The sequence below is a fragment of the Gobius niger genome (assembly GCF_951799975.1).
Source record: "Gobius niger genome assembly, chromosome: 5".
Taxonomy (NCBI): domain Eukaryota; kingdom Metazoa; phylum Chordata; class Actinopteri; order Gobiiformes; family Gobiidae; genus Gobius; species Gobius niger.
In genome coordinates, this window is record NC_136856.1 from 21,857,178 (window position 1) to 21,876,848 (window position 19,671).

The 19,671-nt window shown below is 41.0% G+C and overlaps 2 protein-coding genes across 3 annotated transcripts; one reads left to right on the top strand and one right to left on the bottom strand.

Moving 5' to 3' along the window:
* Nucleotides 1-111: 111 nt before the first annotated feature.
* Nucleotides 112-9,779, top strand: LOC306963593 (integrin alpha-6-like; the record flags this gene model as incomplete). The annotated part of the gene is made up of 25 exons (XM_079557169.1): nucleotides 112-281; nucleotides 347-468; nucleotides 594-673; nucleotides 2,145-2,409; nucleotides 2,945-3,064; nucleotides 3,132-3,345; nucleotides 3,433-3,632; nucleotides 4,631-4,719; nucleotides 4,793-4,920; nucleotides 5,000-5,089; nucleotides 5,167-5,231; nucleotides 5,302-5,447; nucleotides 5,610-5,750; nucleotides 5,827-5,948; nucleotides 6,019-6,175; nucleotides 7,193-7,276; nucleotides 7,362-7,441; nucleotides 7,507-7,581; nucleotides 7,658-7,760; nucleotides 7,823-7,999; nucleotides 8,077-8,178; nucleotides 9,142-9,252; nucleotides 9,325-9,426; nucleotides 9,494-9,619; nucleotides 9,696-9,779. The coding sequence occupies 25 exons, from the start codon at nucleotides 112-114 to the stop codon at nucleotides 9,777-9,779; spliced, it is 3,153 nt and encodes a 1,050-aa protein (XP_079413295.1).
* A 1,080-nt stretch (nucleotides 9,780-10,859) lies between these two features.
* Nucleotides 10,860-19,668, bottom strand: gpc2 (glypican 2). 2 transcript variants are annotated; one of them, XM_079556097.1, is made up of 12 exons: nucleotides 19,515-19,668; nucleotides 19,189-19,436; nucleotides 17,644-17,802; nucleotides 17,135-17,269; nucleotides 16,054-16,229; nucleotides 15,887-15,967; nucleotides 15,640-15,805; nucleotides 14,912-15,042; nucleotides 14,617-14,757; nucleotides 12,797-12,933; nucleotides 11,376-11,554; nucleotides 10,860-11,312 (listed from the first exon to the last, which is right to left on the bottom strand). In XM_079556097.1, the coding sequence occupies exons 2-12, from the start codon at nucleotides 19,367-19,369 to the stop codon at nucleotides 11,044-11,046; spliced, it is 1,755 nt and encodes a 584-aa protein (XP_079412223.1). In that variant the 5' UTR covers nucleotides 19,370-19,436; nucleotides 19,515-19,668; the 3' UTR covers nucleotides 10,860-11,043. The 2 variants fall into 2 exon arrangements, with proteins under 2 accessions (XP_079412223.1, XP_079412224.1); XM_079556098.1 differs by having other exon boundaries at nucleotides 19,568-19,584.
* Nucleotides 19,669-19,671: the final 3 nt, after the last annotated feature.

Sequence of the window (19,671 nt, forward strand, 5' to 3'; positions counted from 1 at the left end):
CCTGTTTGTATTTCTACAGTCAGTCGCCTCGCACCTGCTGTAGCCAATCCTCATAGACGGCAACACGGGCCGCAGCATTTGGGAAATGCTTTTGCAACTACTCACATAAACATGGCGTTGAAAAAGAGCATGGCGGTGCTTTGGATGTGCTCATGCATATCTACTGCTGCAGGCTTTAACATTGAGACTCAAACTGCGCTGCAGAAACACGGAGATCCAGGCAGTTTGTTCGGATTTTCTATCACCTTCCACCAGCAGCTGAATCCTACCCGGAAGAATCTGTAAGTAAAATGAGCCTGAGTGAAACGGTCATTTGTGTGTATGTTTTAAATAATGCATTACACAGGTTGCTGGTCGGAGCGCCACAGTCGAAACATCAACACAATGAGAATGTGACTGGTGTGGTTTACAAGTGTGACCTGAGCGAGGCATCAGAGCCCTGTCAGCCCATACTCTTTGACCATGAAGGCATGTCCGTTTCATTGACTTATTATGTTTTATCTTTTTTTAATTTTTTTATTAACATTTATTAACACATTGAAGTAAATAATTTGTTGATGTATTTATTTGTTAATATGTTGTGACTTTTCCAGAGTTCCTCAGTAGTAGGGGCATTAACAACCAATGGATGGGAGCCAGAGTAACAAGCCAAGGTCCAGGGAGGAATGTAATGGTGAGCTATAGAAATCTTTGTGTGAAATCAACTCATTCCATGCACATGAGGAGGCACATTCACTGTTTGTGCCAGCCCCAAGCCTGAATAAACAGACCTGAGCCTGTGCATGAGCTTCAGCCTGGCGCAAAACAGCGTTGGTCTGATGTCATTGTCCTGTTTTGTCATTTGTATTATTTGTATTTATGTTTTCACACGAACACAAAAAAGTGCATGATTACATGTTCTATTTCATATTGTCGTGTCAGCTAGGGCAGTGGTTCTCAACCTGGGGGTTGGGAACCCCATGGGGGTCGCCAGACAAATTTGGGGGGTCGCCAGATCATTTAGATAAAATATACATATTTTCATTAGCAAATAATCTAATGTTTTATTTTAGCATGTGTTTGCTATTGTACCAGAGTGCCATTATTTGTTCGTAGTTTCATGAATTTTATTTCAGCCATTTGTTTTTTTCTTTGTTTTTTAAGAATTATGTAGGCAAATGTTCCTATTTCTCACGGTGTGACCCGGGCGGGGTCACAAACCCCTTTACCTGTTATAATGGGGGTCACGGCTCCAAAAGGTTGAGAATTACTGAGCTAGGGGCAGATGATACAAAACTTGTTAACTTCACAGAAGCGTACCAAATAATTAATAAATTAATTAAAAGGTTTTCTGGAAGTTTTATGGGATTGATGACCTGGGACCTTGGGAAGTAAAATAAAAATGCACCAAAAAAATAACAATGCAAAAACAGTGTTTGGAGAGTGGAGAAACACTAACATTCCAAATGGCTGTATGATTCAAGCTGTAGAATGTGTTGCATGTTTGTAACAGGTCGACCGATATGGGTTTTTCTAAGGCCGATGCCAATACCGATTTTTGGGGATTTCTGACCAATATTTTTGACCGATATTTCCAAATGTCTGGTCTATAATCCTGTAAAAACATAAATACTTGGCCGCTCCAGCACTGGCCGATTTTATTTTATTACTAGATGATCCAGTCATAGCTTCAGCTCCAGCTTTGATTAGTTGCTGTTAGCATTAGCATGCTGCAGTTAGCATTAGCATACTGTTGCTAGCCGATCAAAAATAGTGTGGTGCAGCGATTGAATTCTCCAGGTTCTGAGCTTCAAAATGACTTGCAGCATGTCCATATTCACTGAGGTTTAGTGAAACTTGTATTTAGCAAACTTGTAGCTAACCAATTTTCATCGCAATGTTTCTCTGTTCCCCTGAGACCTAGGAAGTTGTAGAAGGACTCGCATAAGCCACGACTTAACTCTTTCCAATGCAAAAAAGCAGTCTCTTTCACATTTGGTCCCGGAGTTATCGAGCGCTAGATCTGCACTTGATCTGCCGATAGTCAATATTATAAAATCCCTAAATATCGGCCTGATATATCGTCCGGCCGATATATCAGTCGACCTATTATAAAGTGTTTCTGTGTCCTTGAGCACACCTAATTGTGTGTGCTGAATTTCCAGATGTGCGCTCACAGGTACAGAGAGTGGGTCCCAGGGGAGTTTGTCCCTCACCTGCTGACCGGGCAGTGCTACATGCTGGGGGATGATCTGCAGGCGCGGGGAGAGGACAGGACATTTCGGAGGGTGGTGTGTGACTCCCAACACCTTCTGAGCCGACGAATGGACCACGAATGGTTTGCGTTGTGTCAACAAGGTCATGGAGCTACGTTCGCAAAGGATAACTCATCCGTGATATTTGGAGCACCAGGGGCGTACCAGTGGAAAGGTAAGAGGTACTGAACCATATCATTTAACAGGTAAAGGTTCAAAACAGGATTTGGATGAGATTTTTATTAGCTTCTTGTGTTCGATATGTATATATTTTGTACCTTGAATATTTTTTCTTGTCTGAAACTCGTACAGCACTTTGGGCAGTGTCGACTGTATTTTAAATGTGCTATATAAATGAACTTTGAATACACCATGAAAAAAAAAAAGTGAGTTCTTTACCATCGTGTTATTAAGTAAAAAAAAAACTACTCTAAAAAGTACACTTATTCAGGTTATTTGAGTAAATAAATGAGCTATCTCTGACATAAAATTTCATATTATTGTAGATGTCAAGAGATTCACTGCGCACTACATTATACTTAGTCATTCATCATTTTGACAATGAATTGACTTTCTGTGCTTTCTGTTTGTAAATGTTTCATAAGCTAAAAGATGTGTGTGTAGTTGGTTATGCAATTATAGTTACATGTGTGTAATTATTATAAAAAGTCAGAGTTTTTGTCACACAATGTCTATCTTATGCACATAAGGAATAGTGCGCATGGAGCCAATTGACGATGTGGATATCGACAGTGAAGACCCCCGTGAGACTGGAGACATTGACCAGTTGAACCACAGGCTCATTCCTCTTGACAGAAGCAGCTACTTGGGTCAGTCTCTTCCGCTTACAAGATACTGCCATGAAAAAGTTCACTTTACCTGATTTTTTTTTTTTAGGATTTTCCATTGACACAGGAATGGCCCTGGTCCGAAAGGGAGAAATGACCATAGTGTCCGGAGCGCCCAGAGGAGGCTACAGCGGACAAGTGTCATTTCTCAAAGCGGACATAGCGGCGCGAAGGAATCTGTCTGTGGAATTGATCTTATCTGGACCAGGACTGGCCTCATCTTTTGGTTATGACTTAGCCGTAGTGGATTTCAATGCGGATGGGTAAATTCTCTACTATTCTGTCATATTTTTTGAATGAAAAAAAAACCAAACAAAAATAAAATGAAAGTTTTGTGATTCCTGTTGCAGATGGGAAGACTTGGCTGTTGGAGCGCCACAGTATTTTGTTAAAGACGGAGAGGTCGGAGGAGCAGTGTATATCTACATAAACAATGAAGGAACTAATTGGGAGAAGACAGATCCCGTCCAACTACTGGGACGTCGTAAAGACTCAATGTTTGGACTTGCTGTTGAAAACATAGGAGACATCAACCAAGATGGATTCGGAGGTTAAAGTTAAACACTTTGTATGCAAAAATCAACATTTCATTTATACAGCAGCTATACCAAAATACCTGCACTACAAAATTAACATCATGTTGCTAATATTAAAGCAGTACTGAGTAACTTGTAGGAGGCCCCAATACACACTAATAGAATCATGAAGAAGAAGCTAACAGGCTAACGGGCAAAGCTAACTGCGGGCTAGCGCCACTTAAACAGCATTTATAGCCAAGTTTGAGTGAAAAAAAAAATCTCCATTGTGTGATTGGATGTACAATATCCTTCTCTCCCTTTATCTTTTCTGTCAGCGTAGTATTTACTCTCACGGACAATTAATGAGTAAAAAAACGCAACATGCTACGACACTTGCAGTGGCGCGTATGGCCTCTATGGGCATGAGTTACTTAGTTTTGCTTTAAAGGGACTATACGGAGTTTAAAAAAAATTAAAATTATGTAATTTGTAATATGTAGTGGCCATACCGCCTTTGCTATGCCCAATCCCGTCAGACCTTGGAAGCTAAGCAGGGAAGGGCCTGGCAGGACTTGGATGGGAGACCGTTTGGGAACACCAGGAAGCCTAGCGAATGTAGTGAGTGAGTGAGTGAGTGAGTGAGTGAGTGAGTGAGTGAGTGAGTGAGTGAGTGAGTGAGTGAGTGACTGACTGCCTCTAAAATCCTGCACTGTCACTCAAAAAGGTGTTCATTCGGGTCCAAAGTGCCGTCATGCACGAGCTTAATATAGAAGGTGCAGTTCCACGTATGACCTGAGGTGGCAGTAGTGAGTATAAAATGGCTATCTTGCATCAAGCCCCTTTAACATCAGGTTGCTTGTTCAACATTTAAAATTGCATCACTTCCGACAGTATCCAGCAGAGGTCGACAACAGTACACCTCCACCAGGCGTTCAAAGGGACAGAAAAGTGCCCGTTTTCTGTCAATATTAAAACTTGTAATATCAATGCAGGGATACTGACTATTGTTTTCTGTGCTTGGTTTTGACAGACATCGCAGTCGGAGCACCATATGAAAGTTCTGGCCGTGTTTACATTTACTGTGGATCAGCAAGAGGCATTAACAAAAAACCTGCTCAAGTGAGGCAGATAAAAAATATTCTTATCTTCGCTCAATGCTATTTTTGTGTCAGCATTCCCTTTTTTATCCCAGGTAATTTCACCAGGGTCGAGCAAAGTGACTCTGTTTGGATATTCTTTGTCTGGTAATCTGGATGTGGACAACAACCACTACCCCGATCTGGCTGTTGCGGCGCTCTCTGGATCTGTTTTTGTTTACAGGTGGAGGAGTCAATCGCCACTTCAAATTCACATCATTCTGACATACAGTCAAAAAGTATCTCCTTTTTTTACTTTATAGATCAAAGCCTGTGGTCAGTGTCAATATCTCTTTCAAAGTAACACCAAATGCAATTGACATAACTAAAGAAAAATGTCAAAAACAGACTTGGTAAGACTAATTAAATGTCTCCTTTTTTCGTTTTTGCTGTTTTTGTTATCTATTTTTTTTCCAATTGTTGTTCTAAGCGACTTTGCAGCAAAGGCGTGCTTTAGGTACACCGCATACCCTGAGACTTTCAATCCCAAATTATGTAAGTAGTCTACTGCTTATTATAACACACACACAAGTAAAAGTAAAAGTAGAAATGTCCTTTGTTGCAGTGTTAAACTATACCTTTGAGGTGGACTCTGACAGAAGGAAGGCCAGACTCTCCCCGAGAATGGACTTCATGGGCCCAAACAGAGGACAGTTGGAACTGCCTGCACAAAATGGGGAAACGTGTACGGACACCAAGCTCAAACTAGTGGTACTGTTTTTTCTGTTTTCAAAGTAATGACATTTTAGTTTTTCATCAAAATATATAGAGAGATACTAATGGAAGCCTTGGGTAACACTGTAGTCTCATTGCTCTGCATTAATGTCTGCTATTATTGTCAACAGTCCATAACACTTGCATTGCCTTCAACAGCGTGAAATCGTGGACAAGCTGCACAAGATTCCCATATCGGTCACATTATCCTTGTTAAGCTCATCCCCCAGCTCCCGAACCGGCCCATCAAACCTGCCCCCTGTCTTGAACCTTTATCAGCAGAGAAGAGCTGTCTCTGGGGTATTTTCCTATTTTGTCTTTTTACAAAAAAATAAACATATTTCAAATCTGCTAATTGTTTGAAACATGTTCACAGATTACTTTGATAAATGCAGGCTGTGGCCAAGACAATATTTGCCAAAGCCAGCTAGCACTAGAATACAAGTTCTGCTCTGTAGAGAAACAGCACAGTAAAGAGGTGTTCACGTCACTGCACAGGTAAGACAGAAGGAAAAAGAACATCCGTAATTAGGATACAGTGATCTTCAATTAATTTTCATGTATATAGAGAAGATGGCCTCGCTACCATCACTCCGTCTGATGGAGATATTGCTTTGGAAATAACAGCTACAAACAGAAATGGCGACGATGCACACCAGAGTAGCCTGGCCATCACTCTGCCTGACGCTCTTCACTACTCCACTGTGGTCTATGACGCACAATCAGTGAGTACTGACAAAAGGCTCCACACACACAGTCAGTGCAGATGTTTTACAGACATCCTGTATCTGCCATAGCCCTCCTGTTTCAATGCAAACAGTCAAGATGTGTTAATTACTGATAGCAATCTCATGAAATAGTTTAGAGTCAGACATGAGGTGATGTTCTCCATCTGAATAGTCCAAGAACTGGCTCCATGAAGAATCTCTTCTGCACAAAGTAGTATCTACTGTTGATTTCAGTTTTAAACAGAAGTGGGTAGAGTAGCGGAATAGTAAGAGTAACTTTACTTTGAAATTATTTTACTCAAGAAAAAAGAAGTGACCAAAATAATGACTCATGTAAGTGTACAAAAAGTAGGTCTGATTTACGCTTCAGTCGTGAGAAACACAACATAAAAATATGTAAAATTCCTAGTATTTTTAAAGGACATGCCGCAAAAAATATACAAAAAGAATAAAGTGCTTAAATATATGAAACATAAACTTCATATATTTTATCAGCATGAAGCTTTTGCCATTTTAAAGGTTTACTCATTATAACTATATATTACTAACTATAGGTACTTCATTATAACATTACTCAAGTAAAATTAAAAAGTACCATATTGTAAAACTACAATTCCTTCAAAAAAAAAAAACTCGCCTGTGGTCTTATAATTGGCCTAATAACTACAGCTCAAAATCCAGTATTTCACTCAAAAATTCCCACTACTTTAAACCAATCTTTGTACGCTAGTAAAGTTCATAGTTTCGTTTCATGCACACAGTGCAAACACCATCACGGAACTTGAAATATTCTGACAGTCTTAACGCCTACAGTACCATCTGCTGGTCACATGTAGGTACTACATATATGACAGGGTTTGGTTGAGGCCTCTTGCCTTGTTTTGGGAGAAGCCTTGGAGGTATATTGAAAAGGTTGAAAAGATAATTTCAACAACTTACTCTTTTATACACATATATTTCTGGTTATTTTAAAGAACCCATTGACTACTTATAATTTCTGTGCTTTACCAGAATAAATCTCCAGTGAGCTGCACAGCTAATGACAAAGGAACTTTGATCAACTGTGAATTAGGGAACCCACTGCAAAGAGACAGTGAGGTGAGGGCATTTATCCTGTAGTTTTATAAGTGTTGTTACTATTATACTTAAAACACATCACAATGACATGATATGCTTCTGTTAGGTCACTTTTTATGTAATCCTCGCAACCTCTGGCATCTCATTGAGCACAAATCACGTCAATGTCACCCTGCAACTCAATACGTAAGTAGCTGAAAAACAATCATAGATCTTCATACAGTAATATTGTAACCATGTTTGTGTGGTAGGACCAGTGAGCAGGTCATACCGGCGGTCGAGGCTTTTGCCAGAGTTGTGTTTGAACTGAAACTGCAGGTATATGGGTATGTATGTATGTAACAGATTTCCTGATATTATAGCTTGTTGTTGGATGGTAGTCACTTTTCTTCATGTCTTCAGACTGACCAGACCTTCCCAAGTGTCCATGAGTGAAAGCTGGAAAGGCGAGAGTGCCATAAATTCAGTACAAGAAATTGGGACACCAGTTAAATATGAATTCAGAGTGAGTTAAGTAAATCAAGTATTAACTAGGCAAACTGCTCACACATTACGTTTTTTATGCAGATAACGAATTTGGGCCGACCACTCAAATCCTTTGCTAATATTTCACTGAACATCCTTTGGCCCAAAGAGAACGCTGTGGGGAAATGGATGCTGTATTTGACTCATGTAAGCAGTAAAGGGGTACAGCCCATCCCATGTTCGCCTGGTAAAGAGGTCAATCCGCTCAAACACATCAAGGTACTCTAACCAGTGTATGTTTAAGCGATAAGTTAATGTTTTCAGTGTCGAAAAATATGATTTACTTTAATATGAAGGGCTGGTCAGATAGAAAGAAGCGTGAAGCTGAAGGTGAGCTTGAACCGCGCTCCACCGAGGACATCGTCTTTCTCCCCTTCAAGAGAAAACACAAAACACTGGTGAGTATTTGGATTGGGCTTCATTCACAAACAACATCAATGCACTCTACAGTCCATTGTTTAAGTAATATTGAGTTGGGGGACATCGTAACTGTCAAAATATTTTTGACATAGTTTATTGTTAATATCTCTGAAATTAGTTCAGTGTCTTCTGTCAAAATAGAATGAAATGGAGATTTCTTTGTTCGCTATTACCTCAATGAAGATTAACCTCTTAACCCCCACCTTAACTTAGCACATTATCTCCAGTTTGGCTTTACCCAAACTTCTTGAAAAGAGCATCAATATAGTGACAAAAACAAGGATGAAAAAGTGACAAAAGAGTGACAAAAAAAAACGTGATGAAAAAACGATGACAAAGTGACATAAATGTGTGATGAAAACACAACAAACAATATAGCCACAAAGCGGCGATTATCGGCCCTCGCCGACCGCCCTGCCCAAAACAAGGGGGCGCTTCGTGCCCTTTTGTCTCCCTCAATCTAAAATTACTGTATTGCTACTGCCTTTATGTTTGTTTGCTTTTAAGTTTTTTCCTGACAAAGTTTTTGTTGGGAAAAAAAAAAAAAGTTTTTTGAGAATGCTGAGCACTCCGCGCTTAATTTTGGTTGACATTATACAGATATTTTTTTTTATCAATTTGTATCACACTATATCTGCAAACTGAAGCATATTTTTAATAATAGAGATCAGTGTAGATGAGTTTTGTAGGTCTTAGCTTTCAAAAGTGGCTTTACCCTTTTTAGTTTGGGTAAAGCCGGACTAAAGAAAATGCACTCGGGGGTTAATATGGAAAATTTGTGGTACCAGTCCATAATAGTTTATGTGGATGTTTGGTTATATTTCTTTCAAAAACATTAAATTGTCCATAAAGTTAAATGAGCCCCAGCTAAATGTATGAAATACAGTTCTACAATGCTGTGAATTTAGCTGCACACTCATAATCTCATGATATTGTTCTAGACTTGCTCCGATGGACTCAAGTGTGTTGAGATTCGCTGCCCCCTACAGGGACTGGACAGTAACGCTCTCATTGTGCTTCATTCATATCTGTGGAACACCACTTTTACAGAGGTGCTGCTTCATCAAATATAACTTGATTTTACTTTCAATAAATCTTATAATGACAACGTTTCTTATTTTTAGGACTATAGCTCTTTGAATTACCTGGAGATTGTGGTAGATGCAGCTTTGAGTTTGACACACTCCCCGGAGAATATTGGACTAATATCTGAGTCGGCATCAAAGGTAATATGATCAATTGCAAATGAGAACGCATGAATAACTGAGGAGCTTTTTGTTGTGGTAATTACAGGTCAAACTAACAGTGTTCCTTGAGAAGAAAGTTGAATACTTAACCAAAGTCGCTTGGTGGATCATCCTTTTGACAGTCATCGCCTTGTTACTTTTGCTGGTCTTTGGAGCTTTTGTAACGTGGAAGGTAACACAAAAACTCTGGCTATGATTTGGATCTGGAGTCATCTTACAACATTTTTGTGTTTCTTTGTTTTCTACAGTTTGGGCCTGCCAATCGCTGTTCTTCCAAAAAGAAACCAAATAATGAGCAAGTAAAATCAGAGACAGAAAACCTACAACTCTAGTCTGGTAACACAGCGTTTCCTAGGATCTTTTTTTTTACACATCATTTAATTTTTTTTAGGTTACACAAAAGCTTGTAGCATATTTGTGAAGCCGTTTGTGTGTTGCTTTATGTGCTTTATTAGTCATGAACTATTTATCACTGCTTCATAGTGTATAGTTGTCATAAAAGTGTTTTGTAAATAACAAGCGTCAAATGTTTTTGTGACAAAATGTTTAATTAGTGAAGATAGTACCACATTCATATCAAACATACAAAATGCTGTCCTTACATCTAAAGCTCAAGTGATAATTTGTGACGGTTCAGTTACATATTTTTTGTAACTTCTTTGATCGCACGAGCACATTTAAACAAAATACTGCTGATTTACAGGTTGCACAAAGGTGAATCAATGTGTTTGTGTAAGATCGCATTGTCTCATATACAACAATATTAGCCCGACATGAAAAAATGCAAAGAAGGGACTGCGTAACAAGAAACAAAGCCGCTTTTTGTATGTGCATGTGCAAAACAGAAGTGTTCTCTTGTTACACCAATATTCCATCATCCAGAAAACAAGTTCCTGCATATTTACATTCCTTTATCTCTTTCAAATAAATAGCCAACTATAAACGACGTTAGTCCTTTTAAACATTCAAACCCTCTCGCTCTCAAAGTCTGACTTCCAACATTTTTTTTTACAAGCCCTGTAAAAAAAAACACTTCAACAACACAGCCAGAGCCAAGAGTAAAACACAGTATAAAACAACCATACAAAAGTTACACACTACAGAAAATGTAGTCGGTATTTTGCATTTCGCAATGTAAAGAAACATTCCTGATTTTACAAAAAATACAGATTTATAAAAGAGTTTCACCTTTCATTACAGTCACAAAATAAATTAAAATGTAATAAATTAAAAGCACACATCAAAAGCCTTAGATATAATAAAAAGAAGACCATTGTTTGCTGTATAAAACAGAGTGCCAAAAGTACTGCTATCCAAATCAGTGGGTCAATAAATCATTAACTTACTCCTAACTGTGTCCTCCATTCCTGCAACAATGTGCTTCTGTTTCTGTTTGATTATTTGTGCTCACCTTCTGTAAGTTGTGCTAAATTTATTATTATTTTATTGTACATAAAATACAATCAAATGTGTCTCTTTTGTCTTTTGCTGTAATAACAATACCTAACTTTTTGCTGGTGTAACCAAACGGAATGACTCGATGTTGTGCTAAGGCTGCAGCATCACATGAAATAATCTCCAGGCTGTAATGACCCACTACCTCCACATGGGGGCGAGAATGGCCATAAAAGGAAGACCTAACAAAGGAAGCGCAGACCGGGCGGGCAGGCTGGATGCTGATTTGGCTCTGCCGTGACCATTTTTGTTCCACTTGGACCCGTTTCTCTCCCTGTTACGGGGCGGCTTCATGGGGCTCGTGTTATGTGGAGGTTTGTTATAAGAGGGTGAGTGGGGCCCATAACCTGGCCAGTCATCATTGTACCTTTCAACGTGGTCTCCTCCGCCAGAGCCGCTGCCGTCGTCACCTACATAATAAAACAGTGTAAATAAAAAAACAAAGTCTGTAAATAATTCTTATGAAAACTTACCCTCACTGTCCACGAAGTCCATATCCTGTCCAGTCTGGGCATGCTTTAGCTTGTTAGTGATGACCCGCAGTTCCATGATCAGCTGCCTGGTCCGAACATCCGGCCGGCTTGTGTCCACCTCCACCTCAGGGTTATTGATCTGATTGATTAGGCCATCCCCTGTGACATCTGGCAAGTACCTGTATGTGTAGAAGGAGACACAAACACAGCTTAAACAATCACTGGAGTAGAAGACCTTTCCACCAACTACACTTCTCACAGCACTTAAAGGAATAGGCCACCGTTTTTAAATACTGAGATATGTTCTTACCTTTGCTTAGACGAGTTGATATGTAGCTGTCTGGTCTATACACGTGCCCTCAGTCACGTAAACAGAGCACCGACGGCGTTGGCATATAGCCTCTCTTCTTATCTATGGATTCAAACGGAGGTGAAGTTACAGGCAATCGAGCTCTTCCATGTTTTCCCTATTTAAATATGGTTACATGAGACTGTACACGATCCAAGTATAGTCACACAGAATTAAACATGTCGATTTTCTAAGCGGATAAAAAGGGGAACTATATTACAACGCCTATATTGCAAGGCGGAGTAATATTACTACGCCTTGCAATATAGTGCCCCTTTTTATCCGCTTAGAAAATCGACATGTTTAATTCTGTGTGACTATACTTGGATCGTGTACTGTCTCATGTAACCATATTTAAATAGGGAAAACATGGAAGAGCTCGATTGCCTGTAACTTCACCTCCGTTTGGATCCATAGATAAGAGAGGCTATATGCTAACGCCGTCTGTGCTCTAACGTGACTGAGGGCATGCGTAAAGACCAGACAGCTACATATCAACTCGTCTAAGCTAAGGTAAGAACATAGCTCAGTATTTAAAAGCGGTGGCCTATTCCTTTAATCTTAATAATAGATGCACAGTTGCACAGTAAATAATGTAGCAAGGAAGGATTGTCAAAGCCACACGGTTACATTCAACACAAGAAATAGAATCAAATCTAATCTTATCCCTTTGAGTTTTCAGCTTTAGCAACACAGTCTGAAATGTTTGTGCCTTCAACCGCTTTTTCCTGCAATCTACATGATGAAAATGGCTCATTTTTATCTTTGTATTTCACAAGGCTGTTAGGTAATTTGATGAATACGATTCTAAATCCAGTAACACTGCATGAGAGTGTTTTCTGAAGCCGCCACAGTCAAACCCTTTCTTTTTAAGCCAGACTATGCCGGCTGCACATCACTCCTTTCATGTGCAGCTAAAGGCAGACCCACACAGAGCGCAGGTGGGTGAACAAGGTAGCAGATGAAATGACCTCTACCCTTTTCTATTGCATCCTGCCACCTCTTCAACCATCACTCACACACTCCTCCCCCATTCCCTCCCTCCCTGGCTCTCAGCTCCGCTCTGCCTCACCTCCCCCGCGTCTGCCCATTCCAGCAGCGGTCCTCATTAGTGACGTCGGCAGCCATCCTCTCCTCGCTGCAGATGGTGTGTGGGAGGGACACCCAGAAGCCCTGCATGGGCCGTAGTCGCTCCTTCAGCTCGGTGACCTGCACGGGGGCGTGAAGAAAACTAGGTATGACTCAAAAAGGGCTGCTTTAAAAGTCTTCCTTCTTTGGTAAGGCGGAATGAAGCATATGGATGCGGGCAGTGCACAAACTGGTCGAAGTGAAAGCTTGTGCTGCTGAAATGGAAGTAAAGATTGTTTTGGTTCATATGCCCTCTTCTGGCCCTGGTCTTTATTTGCTCGACTCGCTCCTCCGTGCTGTTTGACCACCTCGTAGTCAAAGAAAACGCTCGGTCCTTTCATTTTCGTGACTCACTGAGTTCAGGATTGCTTTGCACAAGGTTTTTTTTTATTTTTATAAACTGCCTTTCGGTTTCTATGTCTCAGAAAATCTACAAGGATATTCAATCGTATTACTTTTTATTGATAACACTTATCGCTTATCACTTATTGATAACACACAGGCTGGTTGTCTGGTTTAAAACCACACACTGAAAACATGATTTGAGATATATCAATAGTTTAAAGGGGGGGTATTATGCAAAATCGACTTTTTCAAGCTTTACATCATGTTATAATGTCATTCCCTCATTACAAACATGCCTGAAGTGTTGCCTTGGCACATTCACGTATTTTTGAGTAATCTGTAAAAACTCTTATGGTAGCCATTTTAGGGATAGGTTTGCCTGAGTCCTCCTAGGAACGCCCCCACCTCCTGGAGACGCCTCCGAGCTTTCATCACCAGCCGAGTAACCAACCACTGCTCCTCAGCAGAACCCCCTCCCCACTGATGCCACAGACAGCGTGTGGAGGGGGCGTGTCGGAAAGGCTCAGAGGTTCTTAAAGAGACAGAGGCCTATTTCAAGACATTCGCTACAGCCATTTTGAGAGAGCAATTTTATACAAGCAGTTATTCTAATTTACTGCAGGTACAGACCAACAGAAGGTTTAGTCATCATTGTAGTGTGATATAGACTGGTGCTATGTGACTGAAAAAAGCATAATACCCTCTCTTTAAGGGATATTTCAGGATTTTTGATATAGAGCCTCATTTCTTGATTATCAAGAGTGTTGTTGTTGATTTCTGGAGATATATATATATATTTTAAATTCTTCTAATTCATGCAATCCTTATATTTGAAGAGTTTAGTGGTGCTAGGCTAGTGCTTGGCTAGCGCATGTCTATGGTAAGTAGTAGCCTGCATTTAAAACCTCTTCAAAATCATCGGGTAGTCCTCCAAACATTACCATATCTGATTTGTAGAAAGTTCCTTTGTGAATTCCATGTGTAGTAATGCTCACTCCGCCGCTGAGTAGCTTACAACCCGGAAGCTGATGCTGCTCAAATACAAGTTCTTTTAAATGCAAAATGGTTAGATTAAAGAAATGATTCAGTCAACACAGACATTTATATCGGTAGTCTGGTGTTATAAGTGATTTGCCTCAGGTGCACTGTGCTTGGGTCAGACTGTGTTTAATGCAGGCTACTAGTTACCATAGACATGCGCTAGCCTAGCACAAGCCTAGCACCACTAAACTCTTCAAATATAAGGACTGCATGAAGAATTTTTTTGAAACATCTCCAGAATCAGCAACACTCTGGATAACTAGGAAATGAAATGAAATGAAATAATTCTCTGGCGCAAGAAGACCATAACTGTATCAATAATTCCTCTACTCAAATATACCAGTTCTTTGATGAGTGCAGCTTATTTGTCTCTCTCACCAGTCGGTCGAGGTTGGTGCCTGCAGCGGTGGTGGGCTTCTCTTCGGGGGTGTAGGTTCTGAACGGTCTCCTGCTGCCCCCTGAGTCTTTGGGTGAGCGCTTGGAGCGAGCTGGCCGAGGGTTCCCACAGCCCTGAAACACCTGAGGAAAATACAAAAAAAACATGCCTGTTAAATAATTCAGTTCATATCAAGACTGTGTTGTCAGAAAAGACAAATATATGAAGCCATTTTAGATTTTTTTTTTTTTTTTCAAAACAATATGGTTGTATTAATGTCTTCGAGGCCTTCATTACCTTGGAAGAGATGCTCACACTGTTCTCTTGCATGTGCATGATCGCTTCAGACACTTTTACAGAGATGGAGTCAGCAGCAAGCTCCATGTTGAATGGCCCCTCCAACTTCTCAGAAACTTGGTATAAAGCGTCTGCATACAGGAAAAAAACACAGACAAACTGTCACCGAACAGATTTTTGTAAAATATATAAAGAGATGTGGAATAGAGCTGCAAGATTTGGGTAAAATGCCTAATTGTGCTTTTCTGTTTTTGTGATTGTAGATGCGCAGGCTGGCAATTTATGCTTCTGTGCTTTGCAAATTATATTACATATTGCAGATTGTGATCATCCAAACTGTGATTTTGATTTGATATCGGTAAATTGCCCTGCACGACTGTGGAGTTAGTTAAGTGAAAGTACCATTTAAAAAAAAGAAAACCAACACAATTATTGTTTGGTGTAAGAAAACAAGAAGCAATAAAAAAGGGAAAAAAGAGGAAGGAACACTCGCTGATGAAAAGGAATCTTAGGAAAGACAGATCAATTGTGGAGGAGCAGACAGACATGAATGATTAATGAAGGAGGAATTCATTAAGAGATAAAGGTGTAAGTGCGAACCAAATCCTTTTATACGTATATAGCCTTCAGGCATCTGTGAACCTCCGTTTCATATTTTGTGAAAAGAGAAGATTACAAACACCAACAGCTGTGGCTGGATATTACATCTCAACAATATCTCCACCCACCAATAAAGTTGTTCCACTCTGTGCCCAGGTCAGCCTGATTGGCCAAGCAGCCCTTCATCACATTGAGGCACAGAGAGTGGCAGGGCCGTAGCGAGGTCATCCCACGACACAGGGGGCAGTACCACTGCCGCATCAGGCCACGTACACACTCAGAATCTGCTGTCAACTACAAAACATGAAACTTATATTAAACAGCACATGTTATCTCAGAGTGATTTTAGCTGGGACAGTGACTACAGTGACTTACTTTTGTTGCCTTGTTGACAATATCTCGACCTGTAGCCAGGCCTTGTGAAAGTGCTCTTGCTGCAATAAAAGCTCTTGTAATCTAAATGGTGATATAAAAAATAAAAAAGGTCTCTGGTTGCATGTATGGTGGTCATAATGCAGACAAAACAGCTGCAGAATACATACTTGTATGCGCAGCTTGCGTGGCACATCTCCAAAAGGCTGCAGTTGTTCAGCATGTTTGCTAACGCACTCCAAGTAGTCTTCTGTGAAATGATACTGAGGGTTGACCAGAGAGAAGACCCTCTCCACTAGCCTGGACCAAAAGTCTGACAGGACCTCAGACAGACTCACGCTGCCCCCTGAAGACAGCAACAATGATCATAGTGTGAAACATGGAAACATTAAACTTCTCAGACATCCAGGTAGATACACAAAATAAGTAATCATTTCTTCAATTCTTACAGGGCCAGTGTTGGTGACTGAGACAGGATTGCAAAGTGGGCAGTGACACACAATAACCGTGCCCAGGTGTTGAAGATTCTTACCGTTTCCAAGACTAAAATCCAGTCACCTTCTCCTTAATAGTGCATAACAATAACAGTACTGATGATTGGAAAAAGTGTAATAAGACATTCTCTGTTCATAGTCTCATCTTCCCGACACATTTTTAAAAAATGAGTTTTGAAACGCCCCTCCTGGAGCCGCCACTTAACGTGGTGGAGGGGTTTGAGCACCCGCATGATCCTGGGAGCTCTGTTGTCCGGGGCTTCGTGTCCCTGGTAGGGTCTCCCATGGCAAACAGGTCCTAGGTGACGGGTCAGACAAAGAGCTGTTCAGAAGCCCCTTATGAGAGACCAACAGGCCCGGTTAATCGTGAGGCCGTCCTCCCGTGGACCCACCACCTGCAGGAGGAGCCATAAGGGGCTGGTGCAATGTGATTTGGGCAGCTCCAACAGCTGCCCCCACGACCCGGCAACGGACAAGTGGAAGAAGATGGATGGAGTTTTGAAACGACTAGACAAGCTCAGGGAATATGCACTTGCCCAAACAGTGGTCTGATGCACATCCTTCAGGTTGTCAAAGCAACAGTCTGAGGGGAATACTGCCAGCTCATGAGGATGATGCCAAAAATAAATGGTTTTGATGCTTGTTAGGTAACATTATGAAATGTCCGATTATTAATAATAGCTAAACATTTGTGTGTGAATAAATATACACAATTCAACACATTGACAGTCAAAGACATAAAGGTGACTCAACCAACCTGAATAATATCGGCGCAGCTCGACAAACAGCTCCTGAAAAACGTGAGCGTTTTGAGTGAAGAGTCGCCCGTAGGTCTTGGTGAACATCTGGTTCATTGACTTTTCTGAGAGATCTATAAGCTCTCTGAAAAACTCTGCAGACACAGATCATAAATGCGTCAACACCGATAGCGATCTAATAACTAGGCCGAGATCATATGCAGGTGCCCAGTCCCCTTTAAGATTAACAGCTCGCATGGTGTTACATTTCACTGTATCACATAGACTGGTAAATAACAAAATGTTCTGCATTATCTTTAGAACACATATACACTCTCCCACTCCATGAGCCAGTTTAAGTGATTCATCGGACTCATTATATAAAAAGGATTTACTGCAGTTACAACGTTACAAAGGGGGAATACATTTATATATGCTGTGTTACAATGACAGGCAAAGAAGGCGGAACTTTAAGTATGATTGAATCTTTGACAAATTTAGCCTAAATGTTATGACCCTGTCTTCTTACCATCAAACCGACGGTGTCTCTGTGTAAAGGTAGTCAACAGAAACTGGCTGCTGTCTTCAACTGCTTTGAGGAAGTCCCTCTCGCTCTGCAGGGCTAATGTCTCCTCCATCTGACTGGTGCAGCAGGTGTAGTCCTGAGGGCAGAGCCGCAAGTGCTCACCTGGGACAAGAAGTAGCTAAGATTAGATGTAAAGTTCACAGAATCACACAAAGCCTGTATACCAACTCAGCTCTGATTCAGCATCAACACACTGAGTGCAAACGTCCTTTTATAAATTGCAGGGCTGCCATGTTAAGCAGATGGTATATTTAGTTGTCTGAATTTAAACAAACATCGTTCACTTCAGTTGTGAGGAAATCTTATCAAGGTTAAGGATGTAATAGAAAATCCCAGCATGAATAATTCAACAATCTGTCTTCTTTGTCAGCCCAGGTTGAGGCTTTAATATATCAGAGGTAATGAAATGCAAATGACAACAGAGATGTGTCTCTCTCTCTCTCTGTGTGTGTGTGTGTGTGTGTGTGTGTGTGTGTGTGTGTGTGTGTGTGCGTGCGTGCGTGCGTGCGTGCATGCGTGCGTGCGTGTGTGTGTGCGTGTGTGTGTGTGTGTGTGACTGAGAGGAAATGGTTGAAGACAGATGTAGAATCCTGTTGTTAACTGTACTGCAGGACTCTCCTTCAGTCTCTCCACACTGGCAAATGTTTTGTCTGGCTCTTTTGTTCTCTGTCTGTGTCTCACTGTTAGCTAACTCTCATCACACCATTTCCATTTCTAAACTGCCTCCCTTCATCCTTCCCTCTCCAGGCCATCTGCTCCCCTGGCCCACGGGACAGTGAGCCACGGACCAAGTAGTAGGCTATTAGCCCTGCAGCAGGCACCCCCCTATACCCACACGCACACAAACACACACAATCAATATTTCTCTTGTCTGTGGGACTGTGTATGCTAAACTGCTGAAACTAAAACAATTTGAGTATATATAATAATATACATATTTAATACTGTTAGTGCAAAAACCTAAGGCATAACTGAAATAATTACTTTGAACATTTTAATTCGAATGATAGTATTATATTTTGTCCCTTCTCAAAAGTAGTTTTCCCTTCCTGTCCACATCTTGGTCTTTCTGATCCGCTCACACTCCATAACTAAGTCCGTAACTTGTACATAATTCTGATTACTTCTCCTTCCCAGACTGTTTATATAGAGATTTAGGGGGACATAGGGAGAAACTGATTAGGGCGAGGTTCTTTGTTGCCCGGTGTTGGCAGTTTGCTCATCCCCTAATCATCCCATTTGAGCGACACTAGGCAAGAGGGGCGGGGTAACCGGCATTAAAGCACCCAGCATTGACAGCCTTTGAAATCTCAATTGTGTCGGGAAGACTTCAAAACAGAGACACATTATAAGTCTTTGCTGATTGTGAAATTGCATATTTTTCCCCGTGCAAAAGGTTTAATTAGTGGAACATTCAATCACCAGATCACCCAAATCCTCTGTGGATATCAGTGGCCAAGATGTTTTGGTAAAACAATGCTGACTTACCGGAGATCTGGGTTACAGGAGCACTGCCGGTGCTGTAGCCCTTCTCTGCATACACCTGCCGTGTGTCAGCGCAGCTTCTTAGCGCAGTGACCATGAAGTTGTGCGTCCCCAGGAGGAGCAGGAGTGTGGTCCACATTGGAGCTGCGAGTGAGGAGTGGGATACAACCCGGAGAAAAAGCATCTTACCGCAGGACACCAAAACATAAACAGCTCGGAGACGGACTCTGGATGCAGTGGCTTTCACCGGTCTGGGATGGGGGGAAAGCAAAAGGAGAAATGTCCAAATTCTTCAGTCTTTGGAGATGATAATAATACCTCGTCCTCACCTCTCTGTAAATTGAAGAAAAGTAAAATAAAATACTGTTAAATGTTCACATACATATATTTCCACACTTCCTATCTAATGACTGTGTCGGCTACAGTACCGCTTATAATGCACGCGTGTCGGTGGCACAGAGGGACACTCCCGAGCGTCAGCATCAC